The sequence below is a fragment of the Xenopus laevis genome, chromosome 3S, assembly GCF_017654675.1.
Source record: "Xenopus laevis strain J_2021 chromosome 3S, Xenopus_laevis_v10.1, whole genome shotgun sequence".
NCBI lineage: Eukaryota > Metazoa > Chordata > Amphibia > Anura > Pipidae > Xenopus > Xenopus laevis.
Window position 1 is genome coordinate 85,583,354 of NC_054376.1, and position 24,863 is coordinate 85,608,216.

The following is a 24,863-nucleotide window of genomic DNA, read 5'->3' on the forward strand; positions in this document are numbered from 1 at the left end:
ACAAGAGTGATTATTTTCAAAAGGTTATCAGTGACAAAATACTGAAACTGGAGCTGCATTTTGTATGACTCCATTTATTGTTGCACAACATAGGTTTACCATTGTAGGTAACAGACAACCAGAGACCAGAAATATCAGCCAAAAAATGCATAAGCAAGAGGGACCCCATATAACATAATGGTACTATTCTGTGTGGCCTTTCAGTAATAGCATAAATAGCAAAAACAGACCATCTTACAGCAGAAAGGGGGACATTTTCATACAGTTTTAAAGGATAGTAAGGACTGTAGGTGCTACTGTACTTAGGCCAAGTGGTGTCCTCTCCCTTTCAGTCTAAGGGATTTCAAGCATGATGTCCAAGGATTTTAGGACAGTAAATAAAGGATTTAGAGAATCATTACACTTTCAATGTGGATGTCAATGGAAACAAAGGCAGATGTATTACATACTCAGCAGCAACAAACTAATGCACAATATTGCAGTAAAAAAATTAAATTTATTTATCTTAATACAAACATGTGAAAGTAAAATTTGAACACTCATTTCCTAAATAGGATTTACATGAATGCTACCCCATAGATTCATTAAAAGAATGATTAATAGTAAGAAATGAAAAAACAAAGAAATTTATCAGCACACAGGGTTCCTTTTGGATTAAGAAATTGTTTTTATTGAGTGTTCAAATTTTACTTTCACATGTTTTTATTAAGATAAATAAATTGTAATTTTTAACTGCAGTATTGTGGTGAGCCCAACAGGGGTCGCTATACACGTTTCGTATATAATACGGCCGTAAGGCTACTGTGGTATGTTTATGATTAACACGTAAAGTGTTTCACCGTTGCAGGATACTGCAATAAACCTGCCTCTCTTTTTACCGGAGTGCCATCTCCTTCTTGGTTTTGGCGATATATGTGCAGTGGGGACGCTGTGGACAGAGCACCCGGGAAAGAGTTTAGGAGCAGCCCCATGAGATAAAGAGCTTGAAGCAAAACTGCAAAAAACTTGACAAAATATTTCACTCGTCCCTGACTTTATACAATTGGCATCTGCCAATCATTAGATTTGTTACTTTAAGGACTATCACACAATTCAATCAGAATTTCAGTCTCAGAATGTCATATTGAAATGTCCAATAAAATCTGAACATGTATAAAGTTTTTGTTTTTTCCCCAGTTTTCCTTAAAGGGGATGTAAAGGCAAAAATAAAATCCTATTTTTACTTTCTTTAGTGACAAATAAACCTATCCCCAATATACTTTAATTAAAAAATATGTACAGTTTTTATGAAGAACCTGATTGTTTGAAGTGAAATCCCTCCTTCCCTTGACTTGCTGTGACTGCTGCGGATACCACAATCGCCTGCTGCTCTACAGGGAAACAAAAAGAAGGGCCGAGTTTTGTACATCTGGGAGGGTGCAGGGGTTGAATGGCATAGAGCAGTGATCCCCAACCAGTAGCTCGTGAGCAACATGTTGCTCTCCAACCCCTTGGATGTTGCTCCCAGTGGCCTCAAAGCAGGTGATTATTTTTGAATTCCTGGCTTGGAGGCAAGTTTCAGTTGCATAAAACCAGCTGTACTGCCAAACCAAGCCTCAATATAGGTTGACAATACACATGGGGCTGCCAAATGGCCAATCACAGCCCTTATTTGGCACCCCAAGAACATTTTTCATGCTAGTGTTGCTCCCCAACTCCTTTTACTTCTGAATGTTGCTCACGGGTTCAGAAGGTTGGGGATCCCTGGCATAGAGATTAGCTAAAGCTACAGTAGTTAGGTTATACAAACAAAACATAAAATAACTCTGCCGTTCGAAAATATGATAATTTTCCTGCAGAGCAGCTAGGGACCATCTTTAATTAAAGTACAGGTATGAGACCTATTATCCAGAATGCTCAGGATAACAAATCTTTCCGTAATTGGGATCTTTATACCTTGAAGGGATCCTGTCATCAGAAAACATGTTTTTTTTCAAAACGCATCAGTTAATAGTGCTTCTTCAGCAGACTTCTGCACTGAAATCCATTTCTCAAAAGAGCAAACAGATTTTTTTATATTCAATTTTGAAATCTGACATGGGGATAGACATTTTATCAATTTCCCAGCTGCCCCTGGTCATGTGACTTGTGCCTGCACTTTAGGAAAGAAATGCTTTCTGGCAGGCTGCTGTTTTTCCTTCTGAATGTAACTGAAGGAGTCTCAGTGGGACATGGGTTTTTACTATTGAGTGTTGTTCTTAGATCTACCAGGCAGCTGTTACCTTGTGTTAGGGAGCTGCTATCTAGTTACCTTCCCATTGTTCTTTTGTTTGGCTGCAGGGGGGGAAAGGGAGGGGGGTGATATCACTCCAACTTGCAGTACAGCAGTAAAGAGTGATTGAAGTTCATCAGAGCACAAGTCACATGACTTGGGGCAGCTGGGAAATTGACAATATGTCTAGCCCCATGTCAGATTTCAAAATTGAATATAAAAAAATCTGTTTGCTCTTTTGAGAAATGGATTTCAGTGCAGAATTCTGCTGGAGCAGCACTATTAACTGATTCATTATGAAAAATATTTTTTTACCCATGACAGTATCCCTTTAAGTCTATTAGAAAATCATGTTAACATTAAATACACCCAATAGGCTGCTTTTGCTTCCAATAAGGATTAATTAAATCTTAATTTGGCTCAAGTATAAGATACTGTTTTATTATTACAGAAAAAAAGGAAATAATTTTTAAAAATTTGGATTATTTGGACAAAATGGAGTCTATGGGAGATGGGCATTCTGTAATTCAGAGCTTTCTGGATAACTTGAAATGTTAATCATTTCTCTTTCCAAGCAGGGCACAAAGGGTGTTTTTTTTTAGCAAGAGTTGCTACATTAACAAAAGGCATGTCTAGTCTGCTTATAATTCATTAGGAAATTCTGTGCTCTATGTTGATATAATTATTCTATTATTTATTGCACTTGTATTTAAAAAATGATCATTTAGGTTTTTGCATCAGTTTGTCAAGATATCTTTTTATCCATGTAAATCACAAGTACTCCAGCCAAGAGATCCATGTGCTGATAAGTTAACAAGCATACAGTACAGCGATTTCAGAATAATTCCATATCAGCTTTGGTCAGGATGTGGCAGCAAAACACAAAGTATGACATAAAGACCACTAGACTTATGTTTTATATTGAGACCTTTGCAGAACAAAAGATAGGACATACGGACATCTCATAGTAGCTGTTGTAACTTATAGGAAAAAAAATACTGTAGTAAATGTAATCTTGTCTAACACCATTTTGCACTACACAGATGACCCTCAGGTGCTTGTAAAACATGTTATAGAGGTGCTTGTTAAACATGAATAGAGCTTGTGCCAAATGCACTTTTTGCGTATTGTTTTAATCTCTAAAAATCTATGTTTTTTGTTATTTCTTAAACTAAACTGGGTAAACAGGGAATTTGAAGCTACTCCATGTTTGGTCTTTGTAAGGTACAGTAGATAATTAAGTTACCAGTGCACAGAAAATCTGCCTGCATAACAGACTCCTGCTAATGAAACACAACAAAGGGGAAAGGGTGTGGGTTGTATACTGGTAAACTAATTATCTACCTCGCAAGGACCAATTACAGAGTATCTGTTTGGAGTTTCCGCATTTGCCCTCTTTAATTTAAAATAATATCCAAAACCACAGAATGGCATGATTTAAACAAGAGGCAAAAAGTATGCTCAGCACAAACCTTATTCATTGAGCTCATGGGATAGAGTTTCCTTTTTAATGAAATCAAAATCGACCATACACTCTACATGTCCAGGGGTGATCCTGGGGCTGCTGCCGCCCTATCTCCCGATCTGCGCCTAAAACATTAGCTTTGCAATGGGTCAAAGGTTTGCTTTCAATATATGTAGGGATACACACAGGCACACCCAGTGACCCCTTCTCTTGAAATAGTCTGGTGCACAACATTAGAAAGGGAACAGTACCCCCTTTAATTCATTTATGGGTAAAAGATAAACCAGCCATGTAATTCAATCCTGGAAAATCCTCTATGCGCAATTGTGTCACCTGGATACAGAAACAGAAGTTCATTTTATTTCTCCGGGGGTGCATGTGCAGGAGCGCTCAGGGGCACAAGACGGTAAAGACAGGGCCCTGATGTGGGTCAGACCTCCTGTTGTTTCCTAACTTACAGATAGGGGGCAGGTGGGGGGTACGTCTATGTGCCTCTCCTCTTAGACTAACCATTGACTAACCCAGTCATCGCTCAATACATGGGACATGCTGGAGGTGTCTGTCCTCCAATAAGTAGAGCAGAGACCAGTGTCCGTTCTGCACATTGTAGCCTTTTTATGCACCTTACACACAGTGTGGGTTATTGTAAAAGAGACCTACAATCTTCTGTTGTTTTCATGTATCTGGTTGACACAAAAAAATCACAGGGGTTTTCTCTGGGTTGAACTGTATTTGTGTGTCAAGTTGGTTTATCTTGCTTTCAATTCAATCAGGGGCCCCAGACCAAATTATTGAAATCCACTGAACCTTGCTGTCATCTCTTTGCATTCATGCAGACAGTGTTCTCTTGACATCTGCTAACCCTGTACTTGTCCGTCAGACTGCAAGATGATGAAATGCAAATGTAACATTCCTGAAGACACATTTCCACTGGTCCAGAGTACAATGGCAGAAACCTTTACACCACCCCAGCCACCATTTGGCATTGTACATGCTCATCTTTGGTTTGTTTGCCTGCCATCTCTCATGACAACCCTGTGCATGTTCAACTGAGAACATGTTTATGAGAGTCCAGATACATTTGGCCATGAACTGAACATATACAGTAAGGCTGGCCACAGACTCAAAGATAATGTTGTACGAATAAAAGGTTTGTATGATTTTAGGACCATGTGGGGATCGTCCTGACATTTTTTACACCATGGTGATTGGTCGTTTAGTCAATTGGACAGGTTAGAAGGTTTCTGTCGGCTAACGATAATTTCTCTGCATGTATTGCTTATCTGACAATGGGTGACTGTCACCTCTATTTGTCAGACATAACTTTTGTATGATTGTTGTCATGGTCAGATTTGTTCTTTTACTACTCTATTTAATCTGGTTAGTTGCCAGTCTGAAGATTGCATGTGTTTCTGATTTTGTAACCAGCTCAAACAAAATAGCTTGATCTAAACATTTAAGCTAGTGATAATAGTGACATCTGTCAATGCCAAGCAGCTATAAAAAGAATCACAGAAAAAATCTACAGCTGTTTGCTTTCAGATCTATATCTTCAAAGGGATAAATCTTCCATTATTTTTCACTTGACAAGGCCGTACTGGAGAAAAAACCCTATAGGGAGCAGTTTGAAACTGTAATCAGAACACATAATCACTCCATTCTTGCTTTGCATAAACGATAAGCAATTAGTTGTATTTCTTTGCATCCCAATCTGCAAGACTTGAGTTGGGCAATGCATTCAATCCCTAGCCGAAACTGTCACTCACGGGCGCATTGCCTTGACAGCTGATTTGAGGGAAATGAACTGAAAAGAATGGATATTTTTCTCCACTTTTTTTGTCAGATTTTGTAAATGCAATCATATATGTGTTATGTCAGCATGGAAGGATTATCGTTGGTAGGAAATAGCTTCTGAATTGCAATGAAAAAAAAAAGAAATGAGGGTGAATGTATTTTCTGTTTTATTCTATGGACCCTGTGCTTTTGGAATATCTCAAGCTTGCCAAAGACTAAAAGTGGAGCTTCAGAGAAAGAGAGAGCTGCTTCTGTTTGCCGTAGGCATTTGTAAACATGCTTGGGAAAAAAAAAGAATCTGCATGAATAAATGTGCATTAATATGCAGTTTTGAGGCATGATCACGGGGTTGGCATCTCTTTATGCATGATATAAATAGGATTTCAAGGTTATTTTCAGCAACACAGTACTGCAGAACCAAATCCTTGGACTTGTGACTTTGAAAATGAGACATGCTACTGACTGAGCATACTGTATGCGATTTATTAGTGGATTTCTGCTGAACTAAATACGCTGTTTTTAAAATACTGAACTGTAATTTACTATGGGGCAGGATATTTCATAATCACTGCAGACTAAGGGGGATGAATAAAAATGGAGGTGTAATCCATGGTAACCAATCATTACCTTGATTTCATTAAGCCTACTAATGTCAACTAGTCAAAGCTAATTGCTGATTGGTTGCTATAGCTGACAACTCCAGAGTTAAATGTACTCTACTTTGTCAATCCACCTACCCCCCTGAAGTTGCTAAACCCAGTATTTGTGTACCAGTGTAACCCTTTTCCTGTAAAATAAGATGCAGAACTAAGAGATGTGCCCCAAAATCCAACCCTAGTCTCCTCCCATGCTCGTGTTGCATTCTTCCTTTCACATGGAAGTAGGGAAGCACCTTTAGGGAATAACATTAAAATTACTTGCTACTTTTGTTTCTGTTTTTTACTACATTTATTATTATGATTATTAATATAATTATAGTTCCTTATTTCTGTTTAAGGTTTGTGTGGTCCTGGTATATACAGTTACACAAGAAATAGATTTTTCTGTTGTGTGTATATAAAATGTTAACTGTTGCTGTACTTTTGTTAGTAAAATGAAGGGCATTTTACTAATTTCTATCATGATTATAGTGTCTGGGATCGGATGTGCAAATCATGGGTGGTTGGACAGTGGGCAGCACTTTTAATTCCCATTGGTTACTGCAAAGGGTGCTGGGATGATATTAATTAACTGCACTGAAGCTGCGTAATCATACTGACATACTAATTAATCAAGCTGCAAAGATACTTGAGTGCCTTTCATAGATGAAGAGCAGTTTACCTTGTCAAATGCTTTGTTTTTGAACCAAACAATGACAAGTGCAAGCATAGGATCTGTAATGTGGAAATCTAGAATGCTCTGAGCTATGGGATCTCTCATATTTCAATCAAATAATTAAAAAAAAGTGTTTTTTTCTGTAATAATAAAACAGTATCATGTCCATGAAGATATGATTAATCCTTACTGGAGGCAAAACAATCCTATTGTTTGTAATTCATGTTTAAATGATTTTATAGCGGAGTTATTGCATTGAGATCTAACTACAGAAATACCCAAGCACTCTGGACAACAGGTCCCATACCTGTACTGTTACCATTTAAGACATAAGCATATTGCTGTAATTATATGATCTCATAGTTGTTTGTAGCTGCTTTTGTAGCAATATTCCATATAATGCTAGATTAGGTATTCTTATCACCAAAGATTGCAAGGTTGGATATACATGGGCAACATTTTGACTTGGTATGGTGCCCTACATGGCAGAGAATTAATAATGATGAGTTCAATCAAAATCAAAAAGTGGGAGACATATATTACTCCTATATACTGTAGCTATTTTTATAAAATAAGAAACAATTTATATTGAATACATGTTTCCTCTGAAGCAGTCCTGTTTGGTACTTGACTCAAATTATTATGATTTGTTGTTTTTTTTTTGCCTTCTGGCATTCTTTGTGTTAACAATTATCCATCTTGGTTATTGTGTTCTTATGGTGACCATACATGTTCTGATCTGGTATGCTCTATAACAGACTGCCTCACAGGCCATATGGATGGAGAGAGTATGAGGGGCAACACAAGGCTGCCTTAGTATTGTTCAGCTATTTATACATGAACAGGGTAGCAAGTTGAGTGGAAGTGTGAACATGTGCCAACTAGTGCTTGGTGACAATGTCAAACCTGCCTGATCCTCAAACAAAAAATATCCATAGCACATGGATATCAGTTAGGAATGGTGGGCCACAATACACACATATAAAAGAACAAATGAATTGTGTGTATGGCCACCTTTAGATAATACATATTTTGGAAAGCTCAGATTTAGTGATCATTATAGAGCTAATTTAACAAATTACTGTAATGATGCTTTTTTTTTAATCATGAAGCTTTTAAATACCTTGTTTTGTATTAATCTGAATGCAATGTTTGCTAATTCCTTGGTCTTAAAGGAGAAGGAAAGGCTAAAATTAAGTAAACTTTATCAGAAAACACTGCATTTCTTTTTTTCTTGTGTATACATGGGCTTCTGTTTCTGACTTCCTGTTTTCAGCATAAACCTCCAGGGCTAGGGCTTGAGCATGCTCAGTTTGCTCCCTCTCACCTCCCATTTCCCCCCTCTCCTCCGCTCCCTGTTGTAGTCTAAGCCCAGAGCTATGAGTGACCAGAGACAGCTGCTATCGTAAACTGACAGAGCTTTTAGAGCTGTTTATTCGGGTATGGTAAAGCATTCTGCAGAATAAAAATAGTGCTATTGCTTTCACTATCTATTGGCAATAAACTGCTTTGGTAGTTTTCCATCTCCTTTAACAATTCAGTTGTGTGTTAGAGTTGAGTGTTGCCAATGAGCTCCAACATCTTATAGCACAGAACAGAAACACACTACTAAAATTCACTGGGATTCCCCAGTTTGAACTCCACCCCTTACAATTAGTTTCAATTTTCCTTCAGCCTTCTGGCCTCTCCTTCATTGCAGAGAAACCCGTCCATATATCACCCGACTGCACAGTAGGTCCTGTGCAGGTTTGCAAACCTCATAAATGCTATAAGCTTCCAACCTATGTCTTTTAGGTGGACTTCTAAAGAGGAACACCAAGGCTAAACTGTGTAAAGTGAACCTTTCCCGTTTTGAAGTGAACAATCCCCTTGGGGAAAGGATTGGCGCCATCATTTATCCAATAGAAATAATGTTGGCATGTTGAGAGATTCATTTTTGCAGACTACATTTTGAGTCACAAAGTTTTAAATATACTTATTTTATATTTAAATATATTTATGCCTAAACCATCAACAGAGGCATTCATTTCTCTTACACTACTGTGTGTCATCTATCCCATAATTTTGAAGACACAACTACCTATCATTCACTGTGAGTAAAAAGAACACCAAGTATCTTATTCAAGCCTAGCAAAGGGTATAGGAGAAGGACAAAAGGATAATGGAAAGTGTGGCTAAGGGGCTGATTCACTATGGGTCGAATATCGAGGGTTAATTAACCCTCGATATTCGACTAGGAATTGAAATCCTTCGACTTCGAATATCGAAGTCGAAGGATTTAGCGCAGAAAATTCGATTATTCCTTCGATCGAACGATTAAATCCTTCGAATCGAACGATTCAAAGGATTTTAATCCAACGATCGAAGGAATATCCTTCGATCAAAAAAACTTAGGCAAGCCTATGGGGACCTTCCCCATAGGCTAACATTGACTTCAGTAGCTTTTATCTGCCGAACTAGGGGGTCGAAGTTTTTTTTAAAGAGACAGTACTTCGACTACGAATGGTCGAATAGTCGAACGATTTTTAGTTCGAATCTTTCGATTCAAAGTCGTAGTCGAAGGTTGAAGTAGCCCATTCGATGGTCGAAGTAGCCCAAAAAAACCTTCGAAATTCGAAATTTTTTTACTTCGAATCCTTCACTCGAATTTAGTGAATCAGCCCCTAAGTGTTGCTAATAGTTAGTATAATAGACTTAACTGGAATAGGATCAGAAGGTGGACTTGAAACCATCATGTTGTATAAAGTACACTCTGGCAATCCACATACTGTAGATACCCACTACAGTGCCTCTCTGGGTGCCATCACTTGACAACCCAGGAAAGGCAGCTATAATTTTAATCTGTTTTTTTTTCTTCACCATGATATACTTCAAGTCATGTTCTAAGAGCTTCAAGAAGTGGGAACTTAGTAATGAACATGCTGTTATAATTTCACAGCATATAGCAGTAATGTTTTATTAAAGATTCCCTACAAACTTTAAACAACCTCACAACAAACAACATTAATTAATACACAGAAAACTGACTCATCTAATGCTTTATCTGTGATACAGCTGTTATATTGTTTGAAACCAGACAAAAGTCTGTAAGCCAACAAACACATTACACGTCAACTGTAATTTACTCTGAGATTTCTAATTAAAGATTTCTATACAACTTGCTTAAAAAGACGAATGGATCACAGATCTCAGCCCAAGGGAGACTCTCTTTAAGTGTAAGGCCACAATCTTATTTCTAAGGCAACCTAATTAATGTCTTTTCCCTAGGATATGTAGGCATTTCATTTAGTATTTCATAGGTAACTGTGTTAAATAAGGCAAAAATGAATCCCAAGTAACTATGAAATAATTGATAAATAACAGTATTCAGGAAGTCACTGAGACATACAGACGCATCCATATAAAGCATACACACTCTAGAAACACTAATTTCAACATTGCTTTATCGTGAAATCCAATGTGCCTCCTCAAAGTGTGGCTTTTAGTCTGAGATAAGAGTGTACAATGAGAATGTACCATTAACAACCACCCTCTGTACCTGTATCAAAGACTTTGGCAAAATCCCAAAATTCACACATTCATATCTACTGCCCCCCCCATCGCTGTCCAGCATCTTACTTACCTCATCATAAAGAGGACTCAAATTTATCTGACATAACCTATCCTTTATAAAGCCATACTGATACTGGTCATAATGTCATTCACCAGGACAACATTTTGAATGGGATCTCTTAACAATCCTTCAAAGTCAAATTTACTGGCCTATAATTGCCAGGCTGAGATTGTAATCCCTTTTAAAATATAGGAATTATATTCCTCCAACCATAGCTACCATACCAAATAAAAGTGAATCTGAGAAAATCAGAAATATAGGCTGGTCTAAAATCAAACAAAGCTTTCTTAGTAGCAGAGGGTGTATTCCATCTGGCCCTGGCACCTTGTTCAGTTTATGTGCCATATCCTGAGTCAGCCACTGACTAGTTTGAACTGAGCCAACAGTGCAGCTATGAAGTGGGTCTGGGAACTCTGAAGAAAAGAACTGATTTAACACATTTGCCTTTTCTGTATCTGTTACAACCATACTGGTACCATTATTTAAAGGAGCCACACTCTCAACCTGCATCTTTTTACTATTAATATACTTAATAAACTTTTTGGGGTTCACACTCATTTTATTTCTTTGCCTTCTGTTTTGCTGTTTTAAAACATTTATTATAGTGTTTATATTGATTTAATGCATTTTCTGTCCCTGCAGACTTATATTTTTTAAATGCCTTTCCAAAGTATGATGTCACCATGCCGTGCTGGCCACCAGATTAATTATATATTATTATTAGGGATGTAGCGAACGTCGGAAAAAAAGTTCGCGAACATATTCGCGAACTTGCGCAAAAATGCGAGCGGTTCGCGAACGGTTCGCGAACCCCATAGACTTCAATGGGAAGGCGAACTTTAACATCTAGAAAAGACATTTCTGGCCAGAAAAATGATTTTAAAGTTGTTTAAAGGGTGCAACGACCTGGACAGTGGCATGCCAGAGGGGGATCAAGGGCAAAAATGTATCTGAAAAATCTGCCTGTGTGTGCTTGGAAGAGATAGTGTAGGGGGAGAGCTGTTAGTGATTTCAGGGACAGATGATAGTAAGTTTGCTGGCTAGTAATCTGCTTGATACTGCTCTGTATTGGAGGGACAGAAGTCTGCAGGGATTTGAGGGACATTTTAGCTTAGGTAGCTTTGCTGGCTAGTAATCTACTGTTCTCTTTAAACAACTGCCATACGTTGACCTTGTAGGCATTGTTTGCCCAGTTTTTTTGGACGCAGCCACTGAAGCACAGTTGCCATAAAAAATATGCCATATAAATGCTGAAAATAGTAATTTTTCGCCATACGTTGACCTTGTAGACATTGTTTGCCCAGTTTTTTTGGTTGCAGCCACTGAAGCACAGTTGCCAGAAAAAATATGCCATATAAATGCTGAAAATAGTCATTTTTTGCCATACGTTGACCTTGTAGGCATTGTTTGCCCAGTTTTTTTGGTCGCAGCCACTGAAGCACAGTTGCCAGAAAAAATATGCCATATAAATGCTGAAAATAGTAATTTTTTGCCATATACGTTGAGTCAACGTATGGCAAAAAATGACTATTTTCAGCATTTATATGGCATATTTTTTCTGGCCTCTGTGCTTCAGTGGCTGCGGCCAAAAAAACTGGGCAAACAATGCCTACAAGGTCAACGTCGTTGACCTTGTAGGCATTGTTTGCCCAGTTTTTTTGGCCGCACTGAAAAGTCACTCCGGTGTTTTTTCTGGAGACGGTAATATTATGGATATTTAGACAGAATGTGAACAAGGTCACACAGCTAGATGGCGGGTTGAAGAAAACAGTGTGCAAATAATGCCTACAAGGTCAACGTATACACTACTACAGCGGTGGATACGGATTACGTAAAATATATTATGGCTGCTTGAAAAAAGTGACTCCGGTGTTTTTTCTGGAGACGGTAATATTATGGATATTTAGACAGAATGTGAACAAGGTCACACAGCTCGATGGCGGGTTGAAGAAAACAGTGTGCAAATAATGCCTACAGGGCAAATAATGCCTAAAAGGTCAACTTATACACTACTACAGCGGTAGTAAAATAAAAAAAAGTAAAATAAAAAAAAAATGAATATTAAAAAAAAAAAATTAAAGTTGGTGCTGCTGAACTACTAGGAGCAGCAGATTAGCACACCAGTCCCACTCCCCAACACTGCTAGACTAATAGCACTGGGCTCTTATAGTAGTAGTAGTAGTAGTAGTAGTAAAACAACAAAAAAATAAATAAAAGCAGTCCTTACAAGGACTACTGTTATTGCAGCAGTCAGCAGATGAGATCAGAAGCAGGACAGCTGCCCACTGCAGCTACATACAGAGCACTGCAGTAGAAGGTAGATTACTAGCCAGCAAAGCTACCTAAGCTTAAATGTCCCTCAAACCCCTGCAGACTTCTGTCCCTCCAATAACAGAGCAGTATCAAAACGATTACTAGCCAGCAAACTTTCAACTGTCCCTGAAATCACTAACAGGCAGCAGCTCTCTCCCTACACTATCTCTTCAGCACACACAGGCAGAGTGAAAAAACGCTGCAGGGCTTCGGTTTTTATAGGGAAGGGGAGTGGTCCAGGGGAGAGCTTCCTGATTGGCTGCCATGTACCTGCTGGTCTGGGGTGAGAGGGCAAAAAAAAGCGCCAACAATGGCGAACCCAAAATGGCGAACGTCGCGCGACGTTCGCGAACTTCCGGCGAGCGCGAACACCCGATGTTCGCGCGAACAAGTTCGCCGGCGAACAGTTCGCAACATCTCTAATTATTATAATTAATATATTAATGTGAACAAGAGCCATGGCAAGATGGAATACACCCTCGGCTACTAAGAGAGCTTAGTTTGGTTTAAGACCGCCCTCAATTTCTGATTTTCTCAGATTCACATATCTGTATAGTAGCTATGGATTGGAGAAAAGCTGATTATAAAAGGATGCTGAAGATCCAAGTTCAATGTTTGATTATACTGTAGGTTCACCATAATTGTTTTCAGTTCCTGGCTTTCCAGATGGTTTTGATCAATCTGACCAGTGCTAGTTGTGGCCTTAGACAGTCTGAATTTTGAGTTTAAACCTTCAGCTACTACATTGTACTGTATTGGACTTTGGCCTGTTTTCGGGGGTCAAACCTCCTCTGAATTCAAATTTTTACTCTAAATGGTGTCCTGTCACTTCTAGATCAGAACATTTGATACATTTTGGCCTGAAGGCCTAAATTTAAATGACAAATTGCCATGGTTTTTGGGAGATCATTACATAAATTGCATCACTGATGCAGTGAAAGTATCATTACATACTGTATAGTGTTTCCTGCTGTTCTGATGTTTAATTTTAGATATCGGACGATTTTCTGTCACTTAAATATTTTTCATATAATAATTGTTAATATATTAGTTTTCTTCTTTAAGTCCTGCACTGCACAACCCTGATATTTGCTTGGCTGTTTTGTGGCCTTCGTTCCTTTTCTGTTGGATGAGATTTTCATTGTATCCATTTCCAGGGTGATACGGTGCTCTTTTCATATTGTTTGTACATTCCTTTCATAAATAAAGTATAATGGCTAGTTCATATAGTACTGATAAAGATTCTAGATCACAGAGGAAATCTTAATTTAGCTTTATTTGAGTGAATAAAGAACATTTTGCGCAGCACATCAAACAGGTATTGCTGTGCAACTGGGTCCTCAGTCTTTTGAGCACATTATACAAGTAAAATTTATACTGTCCCCCCCCAAAACAACGTTCTAGGGATCTATTTATCCAGCTGCATAAAAAGTGCAGTAAAATAAATGGTATATTTATAAAGCTTTTTATTTTACTTTAGACCTCATGTAAGTCAAAAGGAGTAATTCAGATGTAAATTTCAACATTCTTTGAGGCCATTATTTATCACACTGAAGTTATGCACAGATCTACATGATTGTCAATGAAGTCAATAAAGAGCTTGGGATATTATGGGGTGATGTCTGGCGACTTGAGGTGCATTTGATGTTTGATATTTGTTGCATTCTACAAAGCTTGATAAATAGGCCCCTTTGTGTGGGCACTTAGCACTATCCCAGACATTTACCCTATCCCAGACATAGACAAATTGCAGGTTTATTCTATGCAAAAAAAATTAATGAAGACATTTCAAAATGTTCAGTTGCTAAAGGGGAGAAGCTGTAAGAAGACTGAGTAAAAATCTTGATGAATTATTATTATTCAGAAGGGCATTGCCTTGTCTTTCTGGTTGGACCTGGGCTGTTTCATGTGTTTTTTTTTTTTTTTTACAGAACTACACTATTCTGGGGCATACTGTAATTTACTTTTAAATTGTAATATTTGGTGTTGGAAATGTTAACCTTTTTTGTGAAGAATTTCGCTTTAAAAATGCAGATTTTGTTGGAATAAAATGAATTGGCTTATAAATGGTTAGTCATCTTGTCAAAAATCTGCCCTTAATGTATGCTCTTATCATACCTCCCATTGGTCTAGTTTTTTGTGGGACAGGTCTAAATTGCTGAAAAAGGGTTAGGAAAAAAGTGAAGTTTGGAGTGGATCCAGGACATGTAAGGCCTTATTTGACCCCTGTTTAGTCTGTATTTCCCATGCAGCTATGGCATACCTCCCAGTATTTATCAGATAACTGCAAAATGGGAAATGTACACTGATCAAATTCGCAGTGGTACACAAAAAATATTCAGTCTCTGTACAAAACATATCAACATGCTCCCAAATACATTTTTAGTCTATTATATGTTTCCACACCTTATTATAAATCACAAATAATCAAATCACTTGGCAATGGACACTTTTAGCATATCATCATTAAATTCATATATTTAATGGTAAAATATAACCAAGGAGAAGTCTTACTGTTGAATGCCTCAGAGCATCCCCTTCAATTGGTATATTATCCTGCATATATTCAGCATTTTTAAATGAGTTGAAGTTTAAGACGCAAACCGGAAATAAAATATTTTTATTGAATATTTGTTGAATATGTTTAGATTTTTAACAACAATCGGAAAACTCTACAGTGGGATTCACTACACAAAGTGAAACTAAATTGTAACCACTTCATCAAAAATGAAGGTATACACAGCAAATGTTGTCAGCCCGTGGGACACGAGCGTTATGGCAAGAGTAAACACCTGAACGTTTCTACGAGATACAAGAGAAAAACTCACACATAAAAACACTCAAGCAGGCAGTAAGTATACACAAAGGCAACTAGGATTTCTACAGCATCAGATTCTAAGACTTTACACAGCGTTGTCCAAAAGGTAGAAGTGGCTTTTCATTATAGAGAAAACCTTACACCGGGCAAAAAGCAGTGTAGCAAATAACATTCGACTTTAAAGAGTCATTCTAAGGGATAATAATGCATTGTGTAGAGCTCTGCTAAAATTTGTTCAACTCATTGGAAATGGTCAATTACAGAGATTGATGCAAATGCATCAATAATTCAAGATGCAAGTAGTTAATAAATGGCCCCTTAGGTGTACTACTTTATCATTTGGTCAGGAAGCAAGATCTCTTTAAAAAAAGATACGGTGCAAGGTCAGCTGGTTTATGGGCAATGTTAGTATTTCAGATGCAGAAATACAAATGTTGGCTTGAGGAGATTTCTGCACCACTTTACACATTGGGGGGAATTCACAAAAGTGTCGGTAAAAAAAGTAACCCAGAAGTGGCGGTCGACAAATTTGTAAAATGTCGTATTAACGGCAAATTCACAAAGGCAGATGTTACCATCTCTGAATGTCTCGTAAGTCTGACAATTTTCTAAAATGTCGTATATCTTTTCATCGTACAAACGACATTTACCAAGACTTTTTAAACGACAATTTGTCTGACATTTTCATTTTGGAGAGCCTAAAGTGTCTGAAAAATTGTCGGTAAAAAAAATGAGTTTACGAGTAATTCATAAAAATGGCGGGAAAAGTGGCGCCGAAAAAACCACGCCCACTTTTAACGACACTAATTCAAAAGTGTCGCACATGTCGGAAAATTGGCGGAGAAATGCTGTGTGAATTTGTCGGCTGTTGCTACGACACTTTCTACGACATTTTAAAGACATTTTTTCGTTCCCGACACTTTTGTGAATTCCCCCCATTGTGTTATCCCTTAATGATCCACTTTAAAGAGGAATGCTGTTAAATATTTGGCTGGTTTAAATGCATCTGATATGTTACGGGACAGCATGAAAAATGCATTAATGCATCTCCAGTAGTTGGGACCTGCATTTTGTGCATATAATTTACACGGGGAGGCACATTTATTAAGGGTCGAATTTCGAATTCATGTGAATTTTTTTTTAAACTCGCACGAATTCGATTTTACTCCAAATTCAAATATTCAATTATTTATTAAAAAAAATCGAATATGTAAAACTCGAACAAATTTTACTGACTCGAAGACTCGATTCGAATTCGATTTCGTTTTTTTCTCTTGAATGTCACGAAGGCGACAAACAACTCCAAATTGGTCACGGCAACTTTCCCATTGACTTATCCAGTAATCCGGCAGGTTTTAGGTGGTGAATAGTCAAATTCAAATTCTTAGGGCCAGAGTATGATAAATCTCAAAAATCGAATTAAAATTTTTAAAAAACTCGAATCGAGTTTTGAGGATTCCCTAGTCCGATTTCACCATAAAAAAATTGCAAATTCAAATTTTCAATTCGACCCTTAATAAATCTGAATATTTCTAATTTATGAACTTTGGCAGAGTTACTGGTGTACTGATTTTGATTCTTACTCAAAGATATTCAGACTTTACATACAGTAACTTGGGGTTATAATGCCCTTGTTTGTTTCTCGGTGTCATTAAAATAATAATTACATACACAGATAAACATTCCTTTCAGGTGCTGTGACAGGTCTATCCAACACATGATATGGATCTTCTGGGCTATACATGATTTGTATTACCCTATAACTGGATTATCATTGTAGAGGGAATTCTTGGACTACATTGCACAGTGTGATCTACCTATTTTTTTTTAATCCAAGTTCCAGCATAGCTCCCAGATTCAAATTGGTCCATAGTAACCTATTTGTGCTATGCTCTCCTTCAGCAGTGCAGTAGAAAGAGATGGCAGTATATCAGTACAATATCACTAAAGAATTGATTGCTATTCACTGAGAGAACTACGTTTTATCTAAACACACACGGCAGTCACAGTGATACACAGAGCAGTTCTTAAATCCATTGGATGCCATGATGGTATCCAGTTCCTATGGGGGTTCACTTGGCTGGATCTCACTCTGGCGCCCAATGGATGAAGAGCCTTATGGAATGACAAATAGCTTTATAATAGTGCCATTTACTACATAATAGCATTGAAAACATTTAAAAACTCCTCCTGAAATAAGCATCTAGTATACACAAGAGGGTGCTCCAGTATGCTAGCACTTGTTCTTTGTTTATACCATTTTTAAAGGACAAATTAAAACTCTTTATACAAATAGTATATAAAAAAAGTTCACTAGCTGTTTTGGCTTTACTTGAAGTGCATTCAGAATTATGGCTAAGTCAGTTTAGTCTTTATATATTGGGTCACAATACTGTTTGTCAACTATGAAAATGGTATGTGTGTGAGAATTGCACAATGTCTTGCTAGCTCAGTATGCCGCACAGTTTGTATTTTGTACCCCAAAGTACAACATACCCACATACATAAAACATGTGGAATTACACAGACAAATCACAAGACAGACATTATACTGAAAGCTAAAATTTACAGAGATGACTGTGTAATGAAAGGTGACGGTTTTCTTACATGCGACATAGAGAGAAAAGCTGGAAACCCCTGTCTCCCATTCTATGTTTTATGTATATTATTAAAGGTTTATTCCCCTTTACTACCCCTCTCTTTGTCAACTCTAAAAATACATATTTGAGCATTTAAGATAACACTTATATACATATGCCATATACTTGGCAACTAGTGACTATGTTGAACTGAGGGCCCGCTACGGATAGAGCTGCTCTCATCTGATTGGTTGCTTCTGACAGAACTCTACAAATGGGAACCAATTTACTCATAATGAGGAATGTATGCGTCTCTACAAATCGAATGTACCTGGTGGAGCTCAGATTTAAGTTGTCCTTTAAGATGTCAGTGCAACTTTACTAGTGCCTTACAAGTTGGAATTTCTTCTGGAATGCGGACGATACAATAGATAACCTGTAATATATTATTAACTCTTTTCTATTTAGTCAATTTACATAATTTAAAATAGAACATCTTATTAAAAACATCTAAGTATACACATATTAAGAAACGTTTACAACATACAAATACACAGACTATAAATAAATGTTGGCATACTGGTATATACAAGAGTGTGATAATAAATTGAGTCATGCTCTATCTACACATAATATTGCTTAAAAGAAGATTAAGAGGGCTTTTGTGAAACACATATGTCGTTCTTGAGGGAAGTAAGGACATTTCAATTTGTGCAAATAAAAATGGCTAGATATGTCTGATCTGGAAAAGGAATGCATGGTAAGACATGAGACGACCCATACTACTGAGGTATTTACATATACTGGCTAAAGAGCACTATGTGGGCAACTGCAGAAAGGACTGTTTCGTTCTTCACTTCTTGACTGCAAGCATTGCGTCCACTTCCTCTTCCAGTTGTAAGGTATGCCACTGTGCAATTGGTCGCCTTGGATTGGCCAGCATATCTGACCAGTGTCGGAGCTCTGCACCTGTGCTATTGTAGCCCACAAACACTTTACCAATAGCATCATTTTTTCCAATCTTGTCATAGTCCAAAACAGTAACGACAACTTGGACTTTCTAAAAAAGATGAAAAAAAAATACAATATATTATTGCACAGAAAGTGATTATTTATGACCAAAATAAGTAAACTATTTCCCTTTTAGAATTAGAAGAATTAGGCACAAGGTTGCTTAAAAGTAAAACATTGGGTCCACACACCATACACCCACCTAGTCATGACTAGCTCATGCTTCTTAAAGGGATCCTGTCATCGGAAAACATGTTTTTTTCAAAATGCATCAGTTTATAGTGCTACTCCAGCAGAAGTCTGCACTGAAATCCATTTCTCAAAAGAGCAAACAGATTTTTTTATATTTAATTTTGAAATCTGACATTGGGCTAGACATTTTGTCAATTTCCCAGTTGCCCCCAGTCATGTGACGTGTGCCTGCACTTTAGGAGAGAAATGCTTTATGGCAGGCTGCTGTTTTTCCTTCTCAATGTAACTGAATGTGTTTCAGTGGGACATGGGTTTTTACTATTGAGTGTTGTTCTTAGATCTACCAGGCAGCTGTTATCTTGTGTTAGGGAGCTGCTATCTGGTTACCTTCCCTTTGTTCTCTTGTTTGGCTGCTGGGGAAAAAGGGAGGGAGTGATATCACTCTAACTTGCAGTACAGCAGTAAAGAGTGATTGAAGTTTATCAGAGCACAAGTCACATGACTTTGGGCAGCTGGGAAACTGACAATATGTCTAGCCCCATGTCAGATTTCAAAATTAAATATAAAAATCTGTTTGCTCTTTTGAGAAATAGATTTCAGTGCAGAATTCTGCTGGAGCAGCACTATTAACTGATTCATTTTGAAAAAAATTTTTTTTCCCCATGACAGTATCCCTTTAATAACCAAACACTGTTAATTTGCCAGGACTCCGGACATGAACCAAGTAATGATGGCCCCGCCCCCTGTATTATATTTCCTGGGCCCTACAGGTCATCTACACTGGGAGAACTAGAAAATACATCTGCTTCCCATGTCTGACACAACTCAGTGGGCAAATTTGCTCATGAGCAGTAACCCATAGCAACCAATCAGCAAGTTGCAGCTAGAAGAATCAAACCTAAAATCTGTACCCCCTTCAATCTGAAAATAAATGAATACTTGGTGCGCTTGGGCTTCTATGACAAAATTAGGTTGGTGTCTATGCATTGGTTTTTCTACATGCTAACAAGACCCCAGAACAGTTGTATTAAAGCCCTTGCCTCCTCCTCTTTTTATAAAGGATCAAATATATTAGTTATGTGTTGAGCAAAGTCTTTAGCGTGAGCCAACTATAAGTAAGAAAAACAGCATAAAAGTCTTGAAAAATAATTCCCTAATTGATGTTGAATGCACCATACAGTCATCATATCTACAGAGTCTCAAAATTCACGTCACATTCCTTTTCGCTTGCAGACAGCTTATGATAAGGCAAATTAGCTGTCAAATCTTATGTGCGAAAGAGTAGTACAATCTCATTTACTCTTATCCATATAACCTTTTTCATGGCACTTCTCACTATTACTCAGGAGTTTTTTTTTCAGAGTAAGTGAATCAGCACCACTCTCTTTCTTAGTGTGAAACATCTTCAATATTTTATTGTTGTGGAGACTGAAGTTTTGCCCTGCATTCAAGCCTTTCTTAAAGTGAATAAAACCAGCAAACAGTGCCAAGTTAAACATACAGTGGTGGGAGGAAACAGGAGACACAGGTGATGACATCAGCAAACATCATTACTATAAAAAATGTGATTAGTTCTTTACCATAACTTATTAACTGACCCAGGTCCTATTAGCTATGATAATATTCTGGTATATATCAGGTGTTAAACTATAAAATAATGTTTATTTTAATAAATATACTTTTTTTTTTTTATATATTCTTTATTTTCCGTTTTTAGAAGACAAAATACACACAATAAACAGCAAGACTGATATAGAAGAGTTACATGCATACATATCCTAAGAGTAGCATTCATGGACTATCACACGTTGCAAGGTAGTAACCGGAGTGTAGTCTTAGTCACATATACAATTTCCATAGCAATGAGTACAGAGAGTTTTAACCATAAACCTCAAAGTGGAGTCATGTATGCACGCTATACATCAATAACAAGGGGAGGGGGGGGACACAGTTCCAATGCAAAACCATCAATTCCCCTCTCAACAAACGAGGGGAGATACTAAACCCGAGTATGTAACATCCTATGAGTTGTCTCAAGGTCACCCTGAGCTGTCTTGGACATACAGGTAGAGGAACAGAGAAACAGAGTACGCAATCAATTGACCAGCATATTAGTATAATCAGGTGATTCTCTAAAGACGACCCATGTCGACCATGTGCGGACAAAGTTGTCCTGTGTTTTGTTGGAATAAGAGAGCAATTCTTCATTGCGCATGATAGAATTAAGTTCCTTTATCCAGTCCCCTACTGGCGGGGCAACACTTTGTTTCCAATATCTGGGAATAACTGATCTTGCCGCTGTTAGGGCGAAAGCAACCAATGCCTTCCGCACAATAACGGTTTGTGGAGGAGGTATCGATAAAAGTGCCATCCCCGGGTCAATGGGGAGGTCCATAGCCGTCACTTTAGATATACATTTTATTATAGCGACCCAGTAGGTACGAATCATAGGACACTCCCACCACATATGCAACATATCACCCTTGTGTAAATTACACCTCCAGCATTTGTTAGAGGAGTTTGGGAACATCTTATGAAGGACCACCGGGCACCGATACCATCGGGACAAAATTTTATAATTCGTCTCTTGCGCTTTACAGGCTGTTGCCATCGTATGTGTTAGCTTAAAGCTTACATCCCACTCTTTCTCGGTAATGTTGCGTTTGATATCAGCTGCCCATTTCGTAGTGTAACTAGGTAACTGTAACTGTTTCAGATTGCGAATGATATTGTAAATCTGCGAAATGGTATGTTGTGGTGGGGCTTTAGCCAGACATAGCTCATCAAATGGCGTTGTATCCGTCAATAACTTAACCTTTTCAGAGTGTGTTTGGAACCAATGTACTAACTGGTGATGCATAAATTGAAGGGAGAAAGTGTTCCCTGGCTCAGCGACAATAGTGTGAAGGGGGGCTATGCCATTAGAACTTCTGACTGAGGTAAATGCCAAAGTGTCACGCCCACGTTTATGTAAAAACCCCTTACTCAAAGTACCTGGAGGGAAACTAGGATTACCAATCAGCGGGGTCATGGGTCCCGGATTACTTGAGATGGCGATTGATCTGGATAATTTATCCCACATAGAGAGTGTAAGTTGCGTAACTAGGGGGAGAAGTTGTCTATTAAGTCTGTCAGATACTTTCAGCCAAGGAAGCGCTGTTATGGGCTGCTTCATCTGGTTTTGCTCAAGCTTTACCCATAGTTTGCAAGCAGTGTGATGAAAGCAGTCTACAATACGCTGGCAATTGGCCGCCTGGCAATAAGTAAGTAAATCTGGAAGCCCTAAGCCTCCTTTCCGTTTGTGGGTAAATAGAATAGACCGTTTCGATCTCGGCGATTTGTTGTCCCAAACAAATCGTATCAAAATAGTATTGACCTTCTGGATCATCCCTGGGGGCGGTGGATGAGGTATGGTCTGGAAGTAATATAAGTATTTTGGCAAAATAACCATTTTTATTGCGTTGATCCTTCCAAACCATGACAGGTGCAACAAACCCCAAGAACTGATATCTTGTTTCAGTTGAGCTAATAATGTATTGTAATTCAATGTTGCCGTCTGGCTCAGATCTCTGGGGATTTGAATGCCTAGGTATTTAAGCGAATGAGACTGCCAGGAAAACGGAAAATTCTCCTGTATTCGCCTGGCTTCTCCTGGGGTCAACGAAATATCTAAAGCTTCAGATTTTGTGACATTTACTTTAAAGTTACTGAACTTCCCAAAATTAACCAATTCCACAAGTAAGGGCGGAGTGGATAGGAATGGAGATTTAAGAAATATTAAGAGGTCATCTGCGAATGCGGCAGTCTTGACCTCCTGGCCCGCAATTGTGGGCCCCAATATCAGCTGATTCGATCTAATCGCTTGCAAGAGGTGTTCCATCGCCAAAATGTATAACAATGGAGATAAGGGACACCCCTGACGTGTCCCATTCGCTAAACTAAACGGTTCAGACAGGATCCCGTTAATTCTAATCCTAGCAGTGGGAACAGTATAAAGGGCCATTACCTTAGATATAAACCGCTCACCCCATCCCACCTGCAGCATTGCAGCTTTAAGGAAGGCCCAACTCACCCTATCGAAGGCCTTCTCCGCATCTAGGGACAATAAGAGCACCGGGGTTTTCCCCGTTTGAACAGTCTGTATAAGAGAGAAGACCTTCAAGGTATTATCTCTCGCTTCCCTCCCGGGCACAAAACCCACCTGATCTGGGTGTATCAAATCATTCAACAACGGCTTAATTCTGTTACCCAACAGTTTTGCGTACAATTTGGTATCTACGTTCAACAACGAAATGGGTCTATAGCTGTAAGGTACTTGTGCCAAAATTGTCTAGTGCTCTGTCCGATGTGGGGCGCAGGCGCAGGGGTGCGCAGGCTTCTGGGCATCTTCGGCGTCTGACACCCACGTTCGCGTCTTTGCGCGGGCGCGCGTCGCGACGGACGCGCGCGCGTCGCGACGGACGCGAGCGCGCTAATTGACGCTCTGCGTCAATCACGCTGCGGCGTCACGTTTGGCGCCAAATCTGACCCTTTAAATAGTCTTCAGCAAAAGCAAACGGTGCTTGGTTATTTCCTTGCTTGGACTCGTTCCTGTTTGTTCCTGCTTGCCTTTTGGATTTGCTTCTCTCGTTACCGACCTCGGCCTGACTTTGGATTTCGCTTGTCTTCTGCTTGCCTACTGACTTCTGCCTGTTTACCATTTCGATAATCTTCTGCCTGCCTTTTGACCTCGGCCTGTCCCTCACTACGTCTTGTCTGCTGCCTGCCTATCGACCATCTGCCTGTTCTACGACTACGACTTCGCTTCAACTTGCACTTGAATCATCCCTACGGGTTCAGTGAGCTGTACACTAAACAGCAGTTCTAACTGCTCTTCCTATATTGTCTCCAAAGAGCCTGACAGAATAACCAAGCCAGAATGGAGCCTTCGGAAGAGTTGCCTACGCTGGTCGATCTTTCTCAACAGATTTTGTCCCTTACTCAAGTAGTGAGAGAACTTCGGGGTGACTATATTCATGTGCAAGAACAATTACAGAGTTTGCAGATGTCCACAGTACCGCCAGACGCCTCCGCTTCCGGATTATCAGCTACTGCGTCAGGAGGGGCAGCTTCTTCCTCTCATCAGGAACCCAAGGTTGCTATGCCCGACAAATTTTCTGGAGACCGAAAGACTTTCAGAACCTTTGTTAATAGTTGTCGGCTCCTGTTTACCTTAAAGCCTCAGTCTCATGCTACTGATCAGATCCGGGTTGGAGTTATGATTTCGTTGCTTCAAGGGCAACCCCAGGCCTGGGCTCATCGCTTATTGGAGCAAAACAGCCCCTTGTTAGCAACTACCGACTCATTTATCCAGGCTTTGGCAAAGATTTATGAGGATCCTCATAAGGTGGAAACAGCAGAAGCGGCTATACGAAATCTGCGTCAGCTTCGCCGTCCTGTTGAAGAATATGTGGCAGAATTCCGGTGCTGGGCCCCAGATACTCTGTGGAACGATAGGGCTCTTCGACATCAAT

General features: G+C 38.8%; 1 protein-coding gene across 4 annotated transcripts in view; it reads right to left on the minus strand.

Annotated features, from left to right (window-relative positions):
- Positions 1 to 17,399: 17,399 nt before the first annotated feature.
- The window catches only part of LOC108713136 (synaptotagmin-1), a 305,972-nt gene continuing 298,508 nt past the window's right edge, over positions 17,400 to 24,863 (minus strand). For all 4 annotated transcript variants that reach the window (XM_041588587.1, XM_018255925.2, XM_018255926.2 and 1 more), the window contains one exon: positions 17,400 to 19,207. In XM_041588587.1, coding sequence (XP_041444521.1) covers positions 19,001 to 19,207 — 207 coding nt within the window. In that variant the 3' untranslated portion in view covers positions 17,400 to 19,000. The remainder of the gene's footprint in view (positions 19,208 to 24,863) is intronic.